Raw genomic sequence first — 18,289 nt, 5'->3', positions numbered from 1 at the left:
TGTAAGAGGTAGGCGGTGCTTGAGTTGGGGGGAGTGGAAACTGGTGGGGGGGGGGGGGGGGCTCATCCCGAGAGCATCAAGATGCAGCTTTGTGGCCTTATGCTCCTAGACATGTTAAATAGCTTTGCTTGAGAAGTAGCTCACAATTGGGATGGTCTCCCCAACCCTCTACTTCTCATGTTTGTCTGTTGATTAGATTGTAAGCTCTTCTGAGCAGGGACCGTGTCTTGAATGTACAGTGCTGTGTAAGTCTAGAAGCACTATAGTAGTCTTACTCTTTTGCCATGGGATCCAGTAATCTGCAGAACGGGATCTCACAGGTTACTGAACCTGGTGGAAAAAGTGCAGTAAAAAAAAAGCACTTTGATGAATCTTCCCCCCACAGGTCCCTGTACCATTCTACTGGATTGATATGAAACAGGTGATGTATTACCTGCTCAGTTTTTATTGCATCTCTTTGGCTCAAACTCGCTGCTAGCTGAAGGTGAGTTACCATTCAGCTAAACTAGGAGGAAACATTTTTTAAGTCAAAGAATAACTAAGCTTTCAAACTCATTGCTGGAGGAAGAGGAATCAGGTTTGGATGAGCTCTTGAAGGAAAAGTCTGCTAATGAGATGGACATGGGGATTGGTAGCACAAGAACATAGGACCGACTGAAGGTCCATCAAGCCCAGAATCCCCTTTCCAACCCAGTTTACAACTACCTGGCAAGATCCCAAAGAGGAAACCAATCTCGTTACTCTTTGGCGATTCTTAGATGTTTCTAAAAGTGTACATTACCACACAATACTTACTGCAAGTTCCTGGTGCATTTTAGTAAAACTAGTCCTAAGGTATTTTTTCATTTTTCTTGTTTTAAATCACTCTTTTTCATGTTGCTGAATATTGGCCATGAATTAGGAAGCTAAGCAGGCCTAATACGAGCTCCTGAAAAACAGAGTTCCCCTTTGATGTGTGTGCGAGGGTTTCTTTAATTCAAATTTTTTTGTCCTCACAGTTTTCTCCAGTCAAAAATCCCTGAAGAGAACAGGGTGAGATTGTGCTTGGGTAGGAATGAGTACTTGAGAAGCTTTGCCTGATGGTTCCCTGATGAAAGCTAGACTGGATGGAATGGAACAAGGAGAGAGCCAAGAACATTAGGAAAGCAGAAAGATGAGGCTGTCTTTACATCTCTCTCCATTTCACTTCCTGGCTTTTTACAATCCATTTATCCAATTTAGTCCGTTGTTTTTTTTTTTATTTGAAACAGATTTTTGTAATGTCTTTTTATAATTTTTATACAGATAATCTTGAGTCTTTCCATGATGCCTACATGCATTTTACTCAAATAATTCTTTAAAATGGCTTAAAAAGCTGTTTGGAATAGCATCAAGCTTTCTGACATCAATCAAACCTTTAGAAAAAATAAAAAGAATGGAGAATTCCGCTGGCACTTTCTCTATAAACATCAGATCAAGTCGGATGTCTTCAAGGGTTTCAGAGAGAATCATAAAAAACTCCATTAACTTCTGACAAAGAATGCAAATTAATCACAACATGGGGTGCGATGAAAATTAAAGGCTTTTTTCCTAATCAATGACAAGGCAGGATGAAATATCTTCCACACTTCCGAACGCTTGGATCTTGGCGTGCTCGGTCTCCTTGCTCACCACGCAAGGTGTAGGAGCACATTTACCTGCAGTTGCTGTTCTGACCTCCTGCCAGATCATCTTAGAAGTAGTCCATCCTCCCCAAACCCACTAATCATCTCAATCTCAGGTGCATCCAATTTGCTATTCACACGCGACTGTGCCAGAAAGGGAAAAAAGAGGGAGCCTGGCACAGACAGATGCACCAGGAACCTTAAATGACAGCTTTGGCCTCCGGAAGTGCGATCACTACAGCAAATTCTAGTACAGCCTCCAGGTGAAATGTCTGGAGCACCATATGGAGCAGGGAAAATTAACAGCAAGATGAGAATCAGCGCAGCAGCAGGGAGCCCAAAGTTTTTCAACACGGGGGGGTGGGGGAAAAGAAATTTAAAGATGAAGAAAGAGAAGTCAGAAATTAATGAGGCGTGAACACATTCTGAGCTTTACAATACCACGGGCACTATTTGCTCAGGGATTTTTATATATACTTTTTTTTTTTTTTTAACTTCAGGTCATTTTTATGTAATTTATTAAGCAGAATCTTGTATTGTAGCCAATAGAGGGAAAAGAAAGCCCTTGTATAGACACACACTTTAAATACATCTATATGGTCTGGGTGTTACTGGAGACACAAAGCTTTTCCTCATCCTTTGCTGTCAGGGGATACTTTGCTTCCTGATTTAAAAGGCACCTTTCTGATCTATTTGAATGCTTCTTCCTGGCTCCGTAGAGCAGGAAAGGTGCTTTGCCAGAGCTTCTCTCCAAGTGTCCCCGCAGAAGGAGGGAAAGGGCTAGTTCTGGGAAAGTGTGGCTTTCTCTAGGGAGGTGCCTAACATTATTTGTAATCCACTTAGAACTGTGTACAGGCAGACTACAGATATTGACCTTTTTAAAGTTACCCCCCAGGAACCAAAAGCACATCTATATCTCCGCTCTGAGGCCCCCCCCCCCCAATTTTCCTGCATGTTTTTTCTAAAATATATCCCTCTACCCTGCCTCAGGCCAGAAAAACTGAGGCCTGTGAATACAGTTACACACAAAATTCTAGGTGGCTGACCTAATGCCAAGAAAAGATGAGTAGAGCACTGGCGGGAAGAGGAAACTTTAGGAAAGGAGCAAAGTCAGTGAACAGGAGGGAATTTGGACTTGCTTTTTTGAAGGGCAGAACGAGATGAGCTGCAGAGCCCAGGAATCCCCTGTCAGTCAATTCACCTCAGAAAAAGAAGAACTCTTTAAGATGGAGCATATTTCAGATCATTCAAACCAGGGAGGATAGTCTAGTTAGTATCAGGGAGTTGCACAGAAATATCATCCCACAATATGGAAAACCAAACTCAACACACTATCTTTCACCCAAAGTACCACCACATTTTGTAAAATAAATCTATACCATTCATTATAAGGGATCTTCTCGCTGTTCAAGCCAATCAGGTCCTCAGGATGTCCACAATGAATCTGCAGGCCCTGCCTCCGTTTTACAGAAATCTCTCTCGTGCATATTCACTAGGAGAATCCCAAAAAGCTGACTGACTAGCTTGATGGAGAAGAATTGCTCTATCCCTTGGCAATTCTTATCTTAAGTTCCTCTTGCGATTTAACAACTTTGAACAGCTTTGTGTCATCAACAAATTTAATGATCTCACTAGTTATTCCCATCTCTAGATCATTGATAAATATGTTCAGCAGTGGTCCAAGATTTACCCTTCTCCAATGAGAACATTCACCATTTAAACCTACTCTCTGTTTTCTGTCTTTCAATCAGTTCTCAGTCCATAAAAGGTCATTACCTCCTATGCCATGACTTTCTAATTTCCTCAGAAGTCCTTCATGAGGTACCTTTAGCCACATGTTCACTCACCCCTTCAAAGAAATGCAGTCGATTGGTGACGCAAGATTTCCCTTGACTAAATTTATGTTGGCTTTCTCTCATTAATCCGTGCTTATAGAAACATGATGAGAGATAAAGGCTAAATGGCCCATCCAGTCTGCCCATCCACTATCTCCTCCTCTCCCTAAGAGATCCCTCATGCCTGTCCCACACTATCTTGAATTCAGATACAGTCTTCATCTCCACCAAGTCCATCGGGAGACTACTCTGTCATCTTGTTCTTTATAATACTGTCTACCATTTTGCCTGGCAGCAACATCAGATTCACCAGTCTATAATTTCCTGAATTACCTCTGGAAAATTGATGCAATCTTAGCCACCCTCGGTCTTCCACTATGATGCTGGATTTTAAAGAAAAATTACAAATTACTAACAGTATTTATTTATTTAAAAAATTTATGAGCCGCCTATTGCTAAGCGGTAAAAGTAATGTACATAAAACATACAAGACTTATACAAATATCCTGAATTACAAATGCAAAACCCAGATTTCATAGATCCTCACAGTACCATTTATCCTAAAACCAGCATTAAACAACATATCCGTCATTGAAATGCTTCTAAAAATAATGTCGTTTTAAGTATTTTTCTAAACTTCTGAACATCAGATAGAGCCCTCAGTGGTCCCATAATGGAAATAGCAGAGGTTCTTGTGTTCTCATAGTGCATTTCTGAGAAGTCCATCAGTGACAAACACCAAGGAATCCCATGGTAAATGACCTTGAACACCAACGTTCAAATTTTGAAAATAATATGTAATTGCCCAGGTAACCAGTGCAGTTTCTTTAAAAAGGGTTAATCCCACAAATTAACCATTTTGGATCATTTGTAATGCTTTACACTGTACTGTTGGAACCCCTAAATAAAGGGCATTACAGTAGTCCAACTTTGATAAGACAATCCGGAAATCATGTATCAACATCATTGATTTCAGGTGACTTAACAGTCGCAGCTGGGAAAAAGTAGATTTAACTACGGACAAAATCTGGTCCTTCATGCTAAGCGTTGAATCCAGCCAGACACCTGGAGTTTTCAGCATTCGTTGTATCAGAAAAACCTGGTCACTAACCTTAATCTCTTTTGGCCATTGTGGATCATCTTTCCTCCCAATCAACATAACCTCAATTTATGTTTCACCAGCCATTCATTCACGCTTTTCATGCATCCAGTCAAGCATAGGGAAGAAAAATTGGATAGATACAATCATCAGCATAGATACGATAGGCCACTTCTGCTTTACGAAGGCTCTCCCCTAATGAGGACATATACAGATTAAGCAATAAGACACTAAGGGCAGATCCCTGCGATACCCCTCTACTCACTGGCTTACAATCGGATAATTCAGCTTTTGTAAACTGCTTAGATATCTCGTTATGCAGTTGCAGAATATCAAGATTAACTGTCAACAGAAGCTTTCTGCACTGGCCCTCCAGTAACCAGGAAGTTCAGCTGCTAGGAGCCTAGTCAAGAAAGGAGTAACAGTGCCTACTTTCAGTTACAGAATACTAGGTTTATCTTGATTGAACACTTGATACAGCAGCTTACAAATAAATAACCAGATTAAAAGAAAGGAACACCATCATAAAAGTAAAAACACAGAAAATTAAACAGCAAAATCAGCAACACACAATCTAAGGTAAATAAAAAAAAACATTTTGCAAACGAAAGCTCTAACCGAAAATTCAATGGAAGATTATTCCAATTAAACGGAGAAATAAAAAAGTAAGCGCAAGCACAAGTAGATTCATAATGTGCTAAGAGTCAAGAGAACAAAATGATCCAGATGGTGTATATGGAACAGTAATTGATGGGAAACACAGTGATTGACCAGCAAGTAAAACTTTAAAAGTAAAATACGCTTTGCAAAGTAACCTAGCCGCCAAATTCTGCAAAGTTTGAAGATGACGTAAACCTACAGAGGAAAAACCACAATATACCGTATTACATAATCAATCAAATGCATGCAAAAGGGTAGGTAAGGACTGAAAATCTAGAAAAGATCTAATAGATCACAATCGTCTTAACCAATAGCAACCTGAGAATCAAATATAACACCAAGAAACTGAAATGAATGAATCTGATTTTTTGAGTTGGAGGTGAAATCATTCCAGTGATCCAACGTAGTCTTTGCTGGATGAAAACCATTTTGATCTTGAAGATGTACACGTTTGAAGAACAGGGAAATGTAAGTAGGATATCATCTACCCAAATGCTGGTGAGTATAAGTTGCTTCCGAATTTGGCCATTTCTATACTATGTGCATATAACATAGGATTTGCTGCGTTTGCTTTTCATACATCTTACCCATTTGGCATGAGACAAGATGGGCTAGGGACAAATCTATGAAATCACCAGATCTGCTGAATTTGAAGCAAACATGAGCTCGTCACCTTTACCTCCTGCTCTTCCTCTCGCTGCAATTGAAAATTCCTTTGCATTTGCTCCTTGAACAGAAAGTGGCTACAAAAAAGACCGAGGCTGTATCTCTTGAAGATCTCCCTCAACAGCATGGGAATAGGAGCTGCCTTTTATTATTCAATAACCATGTTTGTCATGCATCTGCATAATCTAACCATGCATAAATTAGGATATGTAATACAACAATTATTTGCATAATAATAGTGAGTTAATAGATGCTTAAAGAGCCCAGACCAACAGCACCTTTAAATCAGTTATGCCCCGAGGCTTGCTAGCCTCTGTAGCTCTCATTGCCAGGAACTCAGGGCTAATTCATTCCAAAGCCCAGTGGACAGTTTGTTTCCATTTTCCAGAGAGGGGCATCCAGTTTTAGGCTGAAGACCTGCCCTGCCCAAGAGAAGAGGTCAGCACATTTCTAATCGCTCTCTCAGTTTTGTTTCTGTTAGAGCTGAGTTACTAATCCCTGCTTGGGCAAGACCTGAGTGGTTCCAATCCAGGCCTTCTGCTCCCTGGACTGATTGGGACTGGGGGAGAGAGTGGGTGATATCGAATAGGGAGCAAATGAGAGTCATGGTGCCAAAATCTGAACTAGAAGTATAAAGGAGCCGAACAGAAGAAGCCAGCGAGGCAAAAGCCCACTCTTCCTGAAGTCAGCTGCGTCCTGCCTTGTGACGGTCCTTGCAGGAAAGGGATGGAATGTAGGAGCAGACTTTCAGACAGAGTTCGGCATTACCATGTCCGATATAAGCGGGCCGTTTCATTGATAATGACAAGGCTTACTTCATTTAAAGCCCAAATAGCCACGGTACCATAAGCAGAATAAAAAAAAAGTAGGTCACTGTTGTTTACATTGCTGAAGGGCAGTCTATACATCACCAGTCAAAAATCACAGCAACTTGCTTTGGACAGTAAAATCTAATTAAACCCTGACAAATGGAAAATGATTTTCCTTTGATTCTGCTGCTTCCAGCAGCTCTTTGTGAGATGCAACTATTTCCTCCGTTGGAGTCCTAATCCAGACCATTTTGTCTAAATTAAGAATCTGCATGGTGGAGGAGAATCCTCAGGATTATTATATTCCTGGGCAGTGTGGAAATGAAGGAAACGATCTGTCCTGTCTTCGGAAGAAATATTACCCAAATAGCAATGCTTGGCTAAAGAGATGCAAATCCCCCTCCCTTGCATGTGAGTGGCCTGGTGTTGGTAATGATGAGCAATCTTACCTGAGGATAGGGAAACCTCCCAAGGGCGAGCTAGAAAAGAAAAGATTGATCTGATTAGAGATTTCAATGCAATCAAATGAAGCCATAAACATTTGCCACAGCCACACTTTTGAAACAGAAGACATGGTGAGAAATGAACTTTTCGGAGGAGGGAATCCCCAGCACCAACATGTCAGAGGTCACCATCTTTTCAATACACATGTGCACATCTGGTGATGATTTCTCTTTCTAAATAAAGATTCACTAAACTCATCGATCTGGATTGTTGTTGGGCGATTCATGGCCGAGTGACCGATTCAGTTTGCAAATGATCTGATCGGATGCACGGCCACATGAGATCCCACGCATGCGCACACTATCTTTGTTGGTTGTAGATGCCATTTGCAGGGGGAGGGGTGGCTGCAGTTTACTTACTGGCCCTACGAGTGGACATTTTAAAAGGAAAGATTTTTGTGCAGCCAGATTATGGAACAGAACATGCTTTAAACCCGCGGGTTAAAACCACGGACTAGCACTGTGCTTTCTGCAGAATAGAAGGCAGTTTGGATATTTTACAGTTTTATATTTTGATGGTTGTTTTATAACCTCGATACTGGGATTTGACAAGTCCTCAGCAGTCACTTCATTTCGGATCAGCAAACTGAACTGGTGTTTCTTGTTCTGCTTAGTGAAACGATGGCTTCCTACTTATGCATGCCATTTCCCCTCATTTGCAAGGGCGGATCGGATCGGGTTGGAGATGGATCGGGCAGAAGGTTAGTGAATTGGGTCGGGGAACGATCGCAAACTGGTCGGGACACAATCGGTGAGTTTAGTGAATCTAGGCCTTATATTGGAAGAACAGGCTGACTCTTTAGAGCATGGCATCGGACAGTAAGACCAGCATGGTCTATCTAGAAGTGCAGATTACCTTTTGTTTCAAGCAGGGAAGATATACATGCATATAACAAAACCATTTGATTATAAAAGAGATGCAATAAAACAGAGCCCTCAAAGTGGGACCAAAAACCTTGGAAATCTAAATCATCTTTCGGTCTATTTTTAGTGGTTTCTTCTTTCCTGAGCTTGTCAAGGTATTTTAAATTAAGAAACTTCGAGAGACTCGTAATCTTGCCTGAAATAGCCTGCAGATATATCACTGTACTAAATGTGCTTCAGATTTAATGAAGCCTTAATGTCCTTTTTAATTTTGCCTGTTCTGTATCACCAGGGGTCGAGCGAGGCAATCAGCGCTCAAGAGGGAGGTTTCACTTAAAACTAGGAAAAAACTCATTTGCTTATGAGTTGCACTGTATTTTCTTAATTAAATTTACTCAGTAAAATGGTTTAAGTTCAGCCAACCAATGACCTCTCTGTACAGATTTAGATTTATAAACAGGTTAACAGTTACATAAAAAAACCACAACAGATTCTCTTTCTGCACTAATAGAAATTGTCATTTGAAGAGGGGGAGTCCTAACCATTAAGCTGAGACAAACAGCTCATCTGTCTTCTCCCCACACTCGTTCCTGAAGGTGGACATTATGGTCCATCTCTCCTGGTCAATGTGAGAGTTTTCTACTTCTAGGCCAGCCATGGTTTGTGGTTTTTTAACCAGAAGAAGCTGAGGGAAGGGGTTCTAGAGCAGTGGTTCCCAACCCTCTCCTGGAGGACCCCCAGGCCAGTCGGGTTTTCAGGCTAGCCCTAATGAATATGCATGGAGCAGGTTTGCATGCCTGGCACCTCCATTATATGCAGATCTCTCTCATGCATATTCATTAGGGCTATCCTGAAAACCCAACTGGCCTGGGGGTCCTCCAGGACAGGTGTGGGAACCACCGTTCTAGAGACTTGAGGGTAATGGCTTGGATCTTGAGATGTTGAGGGTAACTGCCCAAAGGGATCAGCATTGAAGACATAAGGTCTTCTCTTGCAAATAGAAGGGGAGAGAAAGTAATATCCCCATGTACGTCACTGGGAACTCATCTAGACTGCGACCTCCAGTTCTGAAATCTATGCTTCCAACAGAGTGGACAGAGGCAGTTCAGAAAAAGGTTACCCAAACAGGGCAGAGTCCCTAAAGCAAAAAGCTCTGTAAAACATGGATCCCCTGGAGGAGAGATAAAATGGCAGGATACAACTCAGACTTGTGAATACCTCATGGGTAGAAATAATACACAAGAAAAGATTTATAGTTGGAATGAGGTCATGCAATCAGAGAGGGTACATAAGAACATAAGAATTGCCGCTGCTGGGTCAGTGGTCCACTCACGCGGCGGACCCCAGGTCAAAGACCAGTGCCCCGAGACTAGCCTTACCTGCGGATGTTCTGGTTCAGCAGGAACTTGTCTAACTTTGTCTTGAATCCCTGGAGGGGATAGACCGCTTAAAAGATTGTCTAAGTGGTGTATAATACTTAGAGAATAAAATTATAAAAACTTTGGAGGGATATAACTGAGACAAAAATCATAACATGACGTACTGGAAAAAATGGGAAGGAGGGCTGAACTGGAGAGAAGAACGAAAATGGGCAACACAGTGGGAGGGGAAGGCTATGCTCTTCCTTTATTAGAGTTTCAGTAGAATTGGGGGCAGCACAGGTCATATGCACTCCTAAGTACCATAGTAAATGATGGCAGATAAAGACTTGAACGGTCCATCCAGTCTGCCCATAAGTTATACTCATTCAAAAATACATGATTAGATTAACTTGTCTCTTCTTTGATATTTCTGGGCCGTAGACTGTAAAGTCTGGTATTGTCCTGGGTTCCGAATGCTGAAGTTGCCGTCCAAGCTCACTCCAACCTATCCAACCATTCTGTTGTTTGCAGGACTTCTACCATAAAGGCTAGCCAGTAATATCCTCCTGTTCCATATTAGTGGAGTTTAAATAAAAATGTTTTTCTCTTCCCTTCCTTTGTGCAGATCAATAAGTAGTTTGGGAACCCATCATGCACAGACTTTCCTATATCCCAAGTCACCATGCTTTATGGCAAATGCAGATCCATAGCTGATATCCAAATCTGCAGCCAATTGAGACCCCGTATATCCATCAGTATTCTCTAATCAAGGTATCTTCCTTATCAATGTGCTCTTGTGTGCGCGATGTTGATGGGCAACCAGAACGATCTTTGTCAGTTACAACCTTTTTTACTCACTCATAAACCTTTCGTTGATTCATGGTGCTATGTCAATATGGTACTGAGTCAATATCCAATGGTGAATTTCCACAGGTTTCACTCCCTTTGCCCAAAGAAAGCGAACTACTGCACATTGTATGTTGTATTTCACTAGCTCTGTTCCGGTTATCATGTAATTTAACAACTGCCTTTAATTTTTGATTCACCTGCATATATGAGTAAATTATCAAAGCAAAATTACCCACAACAAATAACCCCATGGTTAGTTTTCCAAGGATATTCTTCAAAAGGGAACTTATGTAGACAAATTCCCACTGGAATGTGGAACATCTGCATATAAAATTCTGCCATTGCTCCCCAAAATGGATAAACTCAGGTACACCAGTGAAAATATTTATTCTCAGAAAACATAAAGAACACATCTAACAAGTACCTTGGGGATAAGAAGAAGGCAAAAACAGTATCAGTGTTCAGAGGGCCAGGATATGCACAAAGGAGCCTTAGTAGCAAAGAAATGAAGGGAACACTAGAAATCAATTCGGTCTAAGGGACAGGAGATGGGGCAAAGGTGTGCCAGCCAATGGATGCCTTCCCTCTCATCACAGGTGATGGGCAAAGGTGTGTCAGTCAATAGAGGCCTTCCCTCTAATCACAGGCGATGGGGTAAAAGCATGTCAGTCAATGGAGGACTTCCCTCTCATCATGGGTGATGGGTAAAGGTGTATCAGTCAATGGAGGCCTTTCTTCTCATCACAGGTGATGGGGTAAAAGTGTGTCAGTCAATGGAGGGCTTTCTTCTCATCACAGGTGATGGGGTAAAAGTGTGTCAGTCAATGGAGGCCTTCCCTCTCATCACGGGTGATGGGTAAAGGCGTGTTAGTCAATGGAGGCCTTCCCTCTCATCACGGGCCATGGGGTAAAAGTGTGTCAGTCAATGGAGGCCTTCCCTCTCATCACGGGTGATGGGTAAAGGCGTGTTAGTCAATGGAGGCCTTCCCTCTCATCACGGGCCATGGGGTAAAAGTGTGTCAGTCAATGGAGGGCTCATCACAAGGGATAGGAAATGGGACTATCAAATTATAGGGGCTCTGTCTCATTGTATCATAGTAAGTCATAGCATATAAAGATTGCACAGCAAGGTGCTTAGGGCTGTAACTGTCTTTCTTTGCAGATTACCCTGTCCTCCAATTTTGAAAGTGCAGTATTAACATTTGACAGCTGCGCTATGCACGCTATCTTATTGTGTTATTTTCAGTTCATAAGTGGCCTCTTTCCAGTTACCACTGATGCATAATAGGAATGTCAGGCTATAGGGGTCCTCCCCTCAACAGCTATAGTGGAGCAACGGAATATTCTCAGCTCAAGGCAAACGAATCTTAATATTTCAGTCATGGGATAAATGAACTTTTCAGAGAAAGCATTAACAACCCATAGAAAACTTAATGGAGTCAGATAAAGACAACAGGACCAATCCCGTCTGCTACCTAGCTTTCTTGAATTCAGATGCCAGCAACAGAAAGCTCAAGCATCACCGATATCCTACATTTCTTCTTTATTGAGCAATTATTATCCTTTTGGACTGTTGTAGAGCTTGTGATGGGTGATGCACTGAGCAGAGGGAACTTAATGGAATCTATTCATAAAGGTGGTTAATAAATCCTAATAATGAATAATCAATGAAAGGTAACCAACAGGTAAGTAAGAATTTGAGTTTCTAAGGCTGCCTATGCGATCGTTCCTGCCCATTTTCCCAAGGACAAGCTTTCTTTCTGTCCTTACTACTTAACAAGCTGATGTCTGGGCACTGTCACAATATTTTGTTCTTATCCTTTTTTCAGGCTCTTTCTGTAAAATGCTTACAAATGTTTGTTTCTAGCATAATAAAGGAGCCATTAAAAAAGACTTACTGCACGATGTTCCAAGTGATTTAACTAGACAGTAGAGGCTCCTGCTCAGGTAAATCGCCTCTGGCCACCTAACCATCGATACTGAGCAGTAATTAACTGGACAGTGCTGCTGAATATCCCCCAGACTGCCCCTGCTCAGTACAGTAGTGTTGGTCCATCTAGGGTTGGAACTTGGGTGGAGCTAGAATTTAAACCAGGTAGTAATGATATTTAGACCAAGATAAACTAGGGAGAACTCTAGCACAAATGGGAATACTCAAACACATAACTCAGCTGATAAAGAGCCTCTATGAAAATCAAGAAGCCACAGTGAGAACAGAATATGGCAACACTGATTAGTTTCCAATAAAATGTAGCATCAGGCAAGAATGCATCTTGCCACCTTACTTGTTCAACCTTTACAGAGAAGCCATTTTCAGAAAAGCAAATTTGGAAGAAGAGGGCATTGGTTTCAAAGTTGGTGGCCGAAATATAAACAACCTGTGCTATGTAGATGATACAACGCGCATCACCAGCAGCAAAGAAGACATGAGAAAAGTCAAAGCCGAAAGTCAACTAGCAGCGAGGAAATACTCTGCAGAATAGCACTTGGCTCTCGACAAAATATTCAAAGATAAGGAAAAAACACTCCAATCAAAGATCAGACTTGTCCAGGCACTTATTTTCTCAGTGGTCAATTACAGATGTGAAAGATTGACTCATTTAAACTTTGGTTCTAGAGAAGGATTTTATGTGCGCAGTGGATTGCCAGAAGAACTAACAAATCAATTCTGGAAGAGATCAAATTGGCTATGTCATTCGAAGCCTAAATGATGAGAAAGATCATTGGCAGGCATCAAATTTGGGAAGATCAAAGGAATCAGATGTAGAGGGCGACCTACAATCAAGATGGATAGACACATTGAAGATGACACTGGAGGACCTTACTGGACTAGCACAAAACCAATTTCTTTTTAGATCTGTAATTCATCAAATCGCTAGGACTCAAACACGAGTCAATGGCACCTAACTAATCAATTAAGTAGGCAGTAAAAGTCAGGACAACAAGAAGGCAGTCTTAACTTTAGCTGTTGAACTTGGAACTGGTCTGAATATCAGCAGATCTTTGGTTACCTCCCAGTAACAGCTTACAAACTCCCCTCCTCCTAAAAGCCAGTAAGTCCAGACCACTTTGTAATATCCTGGTGGTCTAGCAGGGTCATTTGAGCAAAGTCTTTTCACACCTGCCCACTGCGGCTCATATCACAAAATGGCTACCATGGTCTCTAGTGGTGGTCTTGCTGGTCTTGACCTACTTGCTTTGGGGGATTGGGAAGAGATGGCAGATCCCAGCCGATATTCAGCCAGGGCCCACATAAATGTCTTTTGTGGATCCTGGAGGCTCAACTATTAGCCCTGGATATTCAATGCTGGGGCCCAGGTATTGAACAAAGGTCAGCAGTTTTTTATTGTTGCATGCCACCAGCAATTTACTGGTTAATTACTGGATCACAGACAATTTACCAAAACAACTACTAGTACTACTACTTATCATTTCTTTAGCACTACCAGATATACATAGCAATGTACATTAAACATGTAAAGGCAGTCCCTGCACAAAAGAGCTTACAATCTAATTAGAACAGACAGACAGGACAATAGGGGTTAAGCTCTGGCACGCAATGCCAGAGGTTGTGGTAAGAACGAATAGCATAGCTGGTTTTAAGAAAGGTTTGGACAATTTCCTGGAGAACTATGATTTCCATAGTCTGTTATTGAGAAAGACATGGGGGAAGCATGGAATATTGCTACTCCTTGGGTTTTGTCCAGGTACTAGGGACATGGATTGGCCACCTTGAGAACAGGCTACTGGGCTTGATGGACCATTAGATTTACAAGAGAACCCTTGTTAGAGCAGGGGGAACACATTAGATATACAATAAACTTATTACTTATTGGACTGACCCAGTAAGGCTATTCTTAGGTTCTTAGGGAATATCACAGAGGGAATGATAAAACAGACACTGGTACGTTACAAGTGAATGTGTAGTATTAAGATCTATAGGATTAGCTCTTTCAGAGGAATTACACCCTGTGCATGCATGACTTAGCCATACCGTCCCCACTGCAACATTCATTGCACCAGTGTATTTACTCCTCCTGTCCTTTCTCAGTTCCACACTGCAGATGAAAGCCAGCAATATACTGACTCCACTGAATTATATTGGATCAAACCTACTTTGCGAGCACTGCACCCATTATAAGAGACACACTTTGGTCCACAGTGCCTATGTAATCCTTCCATGAGATGTACCTTGTCCCTTGAGACTAAAGTGTCTCGTGGTCTTTCTTTCTCCTAGAAACCATCACAGTGCTTTTCAAAACCAACTTCAAGGTTGATTTCCCAGAGACCTTCATATTCATTGAAAATAAGATCTCAATCCAAACCAAATACGTAGAGAGAATGAAGAGGGGATCCCCCAGACTTCAGTGAGCAGCAGGAGCCTTCAGGAAGGGTGGGATGGGGCAACATCTGCACGGTACAATATGATCAATTGATACTGTGGGGGCAACTTTCAGAACGCCAGTGTGCAGATACCAAACGCACACACAGTTTGCCTTCAGATCTACTCTGTGAAACACATACAAAACTCCAAGTGCTGTCTCCTACCTGATGCAACCCTATAGTTCTCAATCTGACAGACCTGACAGACAATAGTCACGTCTAAGACACTAAAATTCACAGCTGAAGAAAAAAATGAAAATATTTCATTGACGACAGTAAGTTTACTTGAATTTGCCTACTGTTCAATATCACGTCAGACTCTGATTTGCGGAGCTGGTAGCAGCAGTTATCACTGTCATGGGGATTTCAATGATTGACTTTCAGGATATTTGGCCTCCCCCACCTTGCAGCCACAAATAGTTTCTAAGGAAAGAACAGGCTTGTTGTCTGTGTCAAATTTTTGGTATCACTTTGTGAGCACAAACCACTGATCTAACCCCACCTCTGGGCCTGTCTTTCCACAGCTGGAAGATTGTGCCTCGATTATCCTGTACATGGGATGCTGAAGAGGGAGGGAAAGAGAAGACAGAAATTTTCAGCCAGCCTCTTTCCCAGACAATTTTCCCTGTCTGTCCCGGAGGGCTCAAAATCTGTCTAATGTACCTGGGGCAATGGGGGGATTAAGTGACTTGCCCAGGATCCCAAGGAGGCAGTATATGCAAATCAAGGTTATGCATATTCATTGTGGATATCCTGAAAACCTGACAGGGAAGGGAGTACTTCAGGACTGACTTGGGAAACACTGGTCTAGACTACTATCCACAAGGAATGCAAGCACATCAGGTGTTTTGAGAACAAATCAGATTGTCCAACCCTATTATATTGCATGACTATTCGCAGCGGATAATGAACGGGGGGGGGGGGGGGACAACCAGGTGATCTCTTGGAATGCCTTCCAGTTTGATTGTTCTAGGATTCTAGAACGATGAGAAGATATGAAATGATGCAGGATTCCGCTTCTGAGAAACCCAGATACTGCATACCTCAAAATTTCTCTCTCAACCATTTGTTTTTCATTTCTCATAAAATCAAAAGGACAAACCAACTGTACCCTTCTCCTCTACTGCCAAACCCAGACTTTGTTTCTTTCATCTAGCTGCCTCTTATGCCTGGAATAAATTACCCGAGTTTGTCCGTCAATCCCCTTCCCTTGTTTAAAAGCAGACGGGAAACCCACCCTTTTGATATAGTCTTCAATCCTTAATCCTACTCCTCTACCCTCCAACCCAGCCAGCTGATTAACCGTTCCCCTTAACTGGATCCATGACATCCTGTTTGTCTGTTTAGATTGTAAGCTCTTTGGAGCAGGGACTGTCTTCTTTGGGACTCTGTACAGCGTCTGGTAGCACTATAGAAATAATTAATACTAGTAGTACTAAAGTACTTCTAACGGGCAAGTGACAAAGAGCAGAGCTTTGATTACATGTGCAGGATCTAGGAAGAGAGGGACAAAAAAGAATTACAAATTAATTTAATCTTCTGCTGAACAAAGGCCTGAAAAGAAGGTTTCAATTTTTAATGCCCAGCACCATTAGCTGATAAGTTGGAGGAGCCTGCGACCCCCATGCAGGGGGCAGAGGTGCGAGTAACAGAGATGGATGGAGGGACACATTTGTTCTTGAGAGAAACCTACCCTAATAACCTTGAGGACAGATGAGTTCCGATCCCACAGCTCAAAATGAGATTGCAACCAAGCACAAGGTACAATAATTAGAAGTTAAGGAACAGTTTCGTCTGAACTTGCAACATTAAGAATATTTATACTGTGCTGACCACAGACAGCTCTGTGTTTCCGAGAACCAAACAGCTTATTGAAGTCAAAGTCAAAGAACTTCAATAAGCTGAATGCCCACTTTCCCTTACAATCTGAGCAGGTGCAATCCAAATCCCTCCCTTCCCCACAACTGGCACTCTGAGCGACCATGGACAGGTCACTTTGCCTCCCAGTACTTCCAATATTCCCCGTCTTTTCTTCGGGGGATCTGAGCTGGGAGCAGAGTCAAGGATTTCACCTTTGACTCTTCAAAGCTAGTCCAATAGAAAGGCTATTATCCCATCTCAATATACCTTTGAAACAAACATCAAGAGTTAGCAAGTTCGAAACATCAAGAACATACAGTGTCAAATCCCCAGATCAGCTAAAGCACACATGGCCACCAAGGTTTCTATGTAATTAAATGGGAATAGTTATTGCAAGTCATTTGGACTCCAAGAAAAGAACAGCTGACAGAACCCTGATGAGATCCAACACCAACAGCTTCCCTGACACCTTCAAACATGGTAGAAAACAGCAATGCCCTTAACCCTCTGACTGCCGAGGTATCTGCAAGTTCTCTCTGATAAAGTCCAGGTCCAGGTCACTGGCAGAAGGGACTGGGGGCCATTCTTGTCCTGAAACCTGACCTGCTGGAAAGAGCATGGTCTTAGCCTGCCTAGGAGCGGATAAATCAGCCAGCAACACTGCTCAGGGAAACTTTGGCTGTGACTGGCACATATGTGCTTGCGAGCCACTGAAGCAAAGGCCTATAAAATACACTAATTACTACAAGTTCTGGTCACTGGGTGATTGATAGTACTCTGCCAGGCAACATCCTCATCCTCGGTGCTTGTGACAGGCAGGGGGAAGGGGGGATTCATTCGCTACAAAGCGATTATTAATTCATGATCTTGCCCTCGGGCTCTCCACTCCTTGTGCTGCAGCAGTTTTGGAACACAGACCCCCTTCCTCTCCTCCACCGCCTGCAGAAAGAGAAGGACGGATGGGCGGCTGCAGGCTGAACACTGGTGCTAGGAGACTGAAGGGCTTGCCCTGCCATCTTGGAGAAAAGGATAGCCGTAGAGATGGCAAGAGAAATCCATTTATTGGAAAGTGCTCAAATTCTCTTCTGTTTATCTTGGAGACCTCAACTAACCCCAGAACTCTATGATGTAGCCAACAGTTCCATTTGCAGTGGAACAAACTACCATCTTCTTTACAGCTTTTAGAAATCCTTTCAAGCATTATTGTTCCACCTCTTCGAGCCATTCTGAAGTGATGTAAGGGAGCCTGGTTCTGGAACTTGCAGTTTACTCAACCTATCCTTCCTCCTTCCTTTTCTCCTCTGATTATGAAAGTGTTAATAAACTTGGAACATGACATTTCCAGATGGCTACCTGGATAAATCCCATAGCATGAAAATTCAGGGGCCAAAGTCTACATGCAATATGCTCTTCCTTCCTTTAAACAGCAAAAGAAATTCTCTCCACAAGGAGAACACACGAGAAAACAGAAAATTGTGGAGAGTCCATGTCCAAGCTGATGGCTTTATTGAAAAATACATCTAGGGCCTAATAGATGACATTCAGATTCTTGCTAGTTTGAACCATAACACTCCCACAGAAATCACAACCTTAAACTCCAAGCTTGATCAGATTGCATCCTAACTCCAGGACCACCCCCTAAAACTCAATCTAGAAAAATAGGAGGACTCAAACTGACTGCTCCAACTCCATCCTCATGGCAGGGATTCCATTCACTTTTGCTTCATCCATAAAAATATTGAGGGTTTTCTTAGAAC

At 42.2% G+C, this 18,289-nt stretch overlaps 1 protein-coding gene across 7 annotated transcripts in view; it reads right to left on the bottom strand.

Annotated features, from left to right (window-relative positions):
• MAP2K5 (mitogen-activated protein kinase kinase 5) overlaps positions 1–18,289 on the bottom strand; it is a 229,552-nt gene that overhangs the window by 92,681 nt on the left and 118,582 nt on the right. For all 7 annotated transcript variants that reach the window (XM_033920062.1, XM_033920063.1, XM_033920066.1 and 4 more), the window contains one exon: positions 7,162–7,191. In XM_033920062.1, the coding sequence (XP_033775953.1) occupies positions 7,162–7,191 (30 nt within the window). The remainder of the gene's footprint in view (positions 1–7,161; positions 7,192–18,289) is intronic.

The sequence above is a fragment of the Geotrypetes seraphini genome, chromosome 14, assembly GCF_902459505.1.
Source record: "Geotrypetes seraphini chromosome 14, aGeoSer1.1, whole genome shotgun sequence".
Taxonomy (NCBI): Eukaryota; Metazoa; Chordata; class Amphibia; order Gymnophiona; family Dermophiidae; genus Geotrypetes; species Geotrypetes seraphini.
This window is presented reverse-complemented; position numbering and strand designations above follow the sequence as displayed.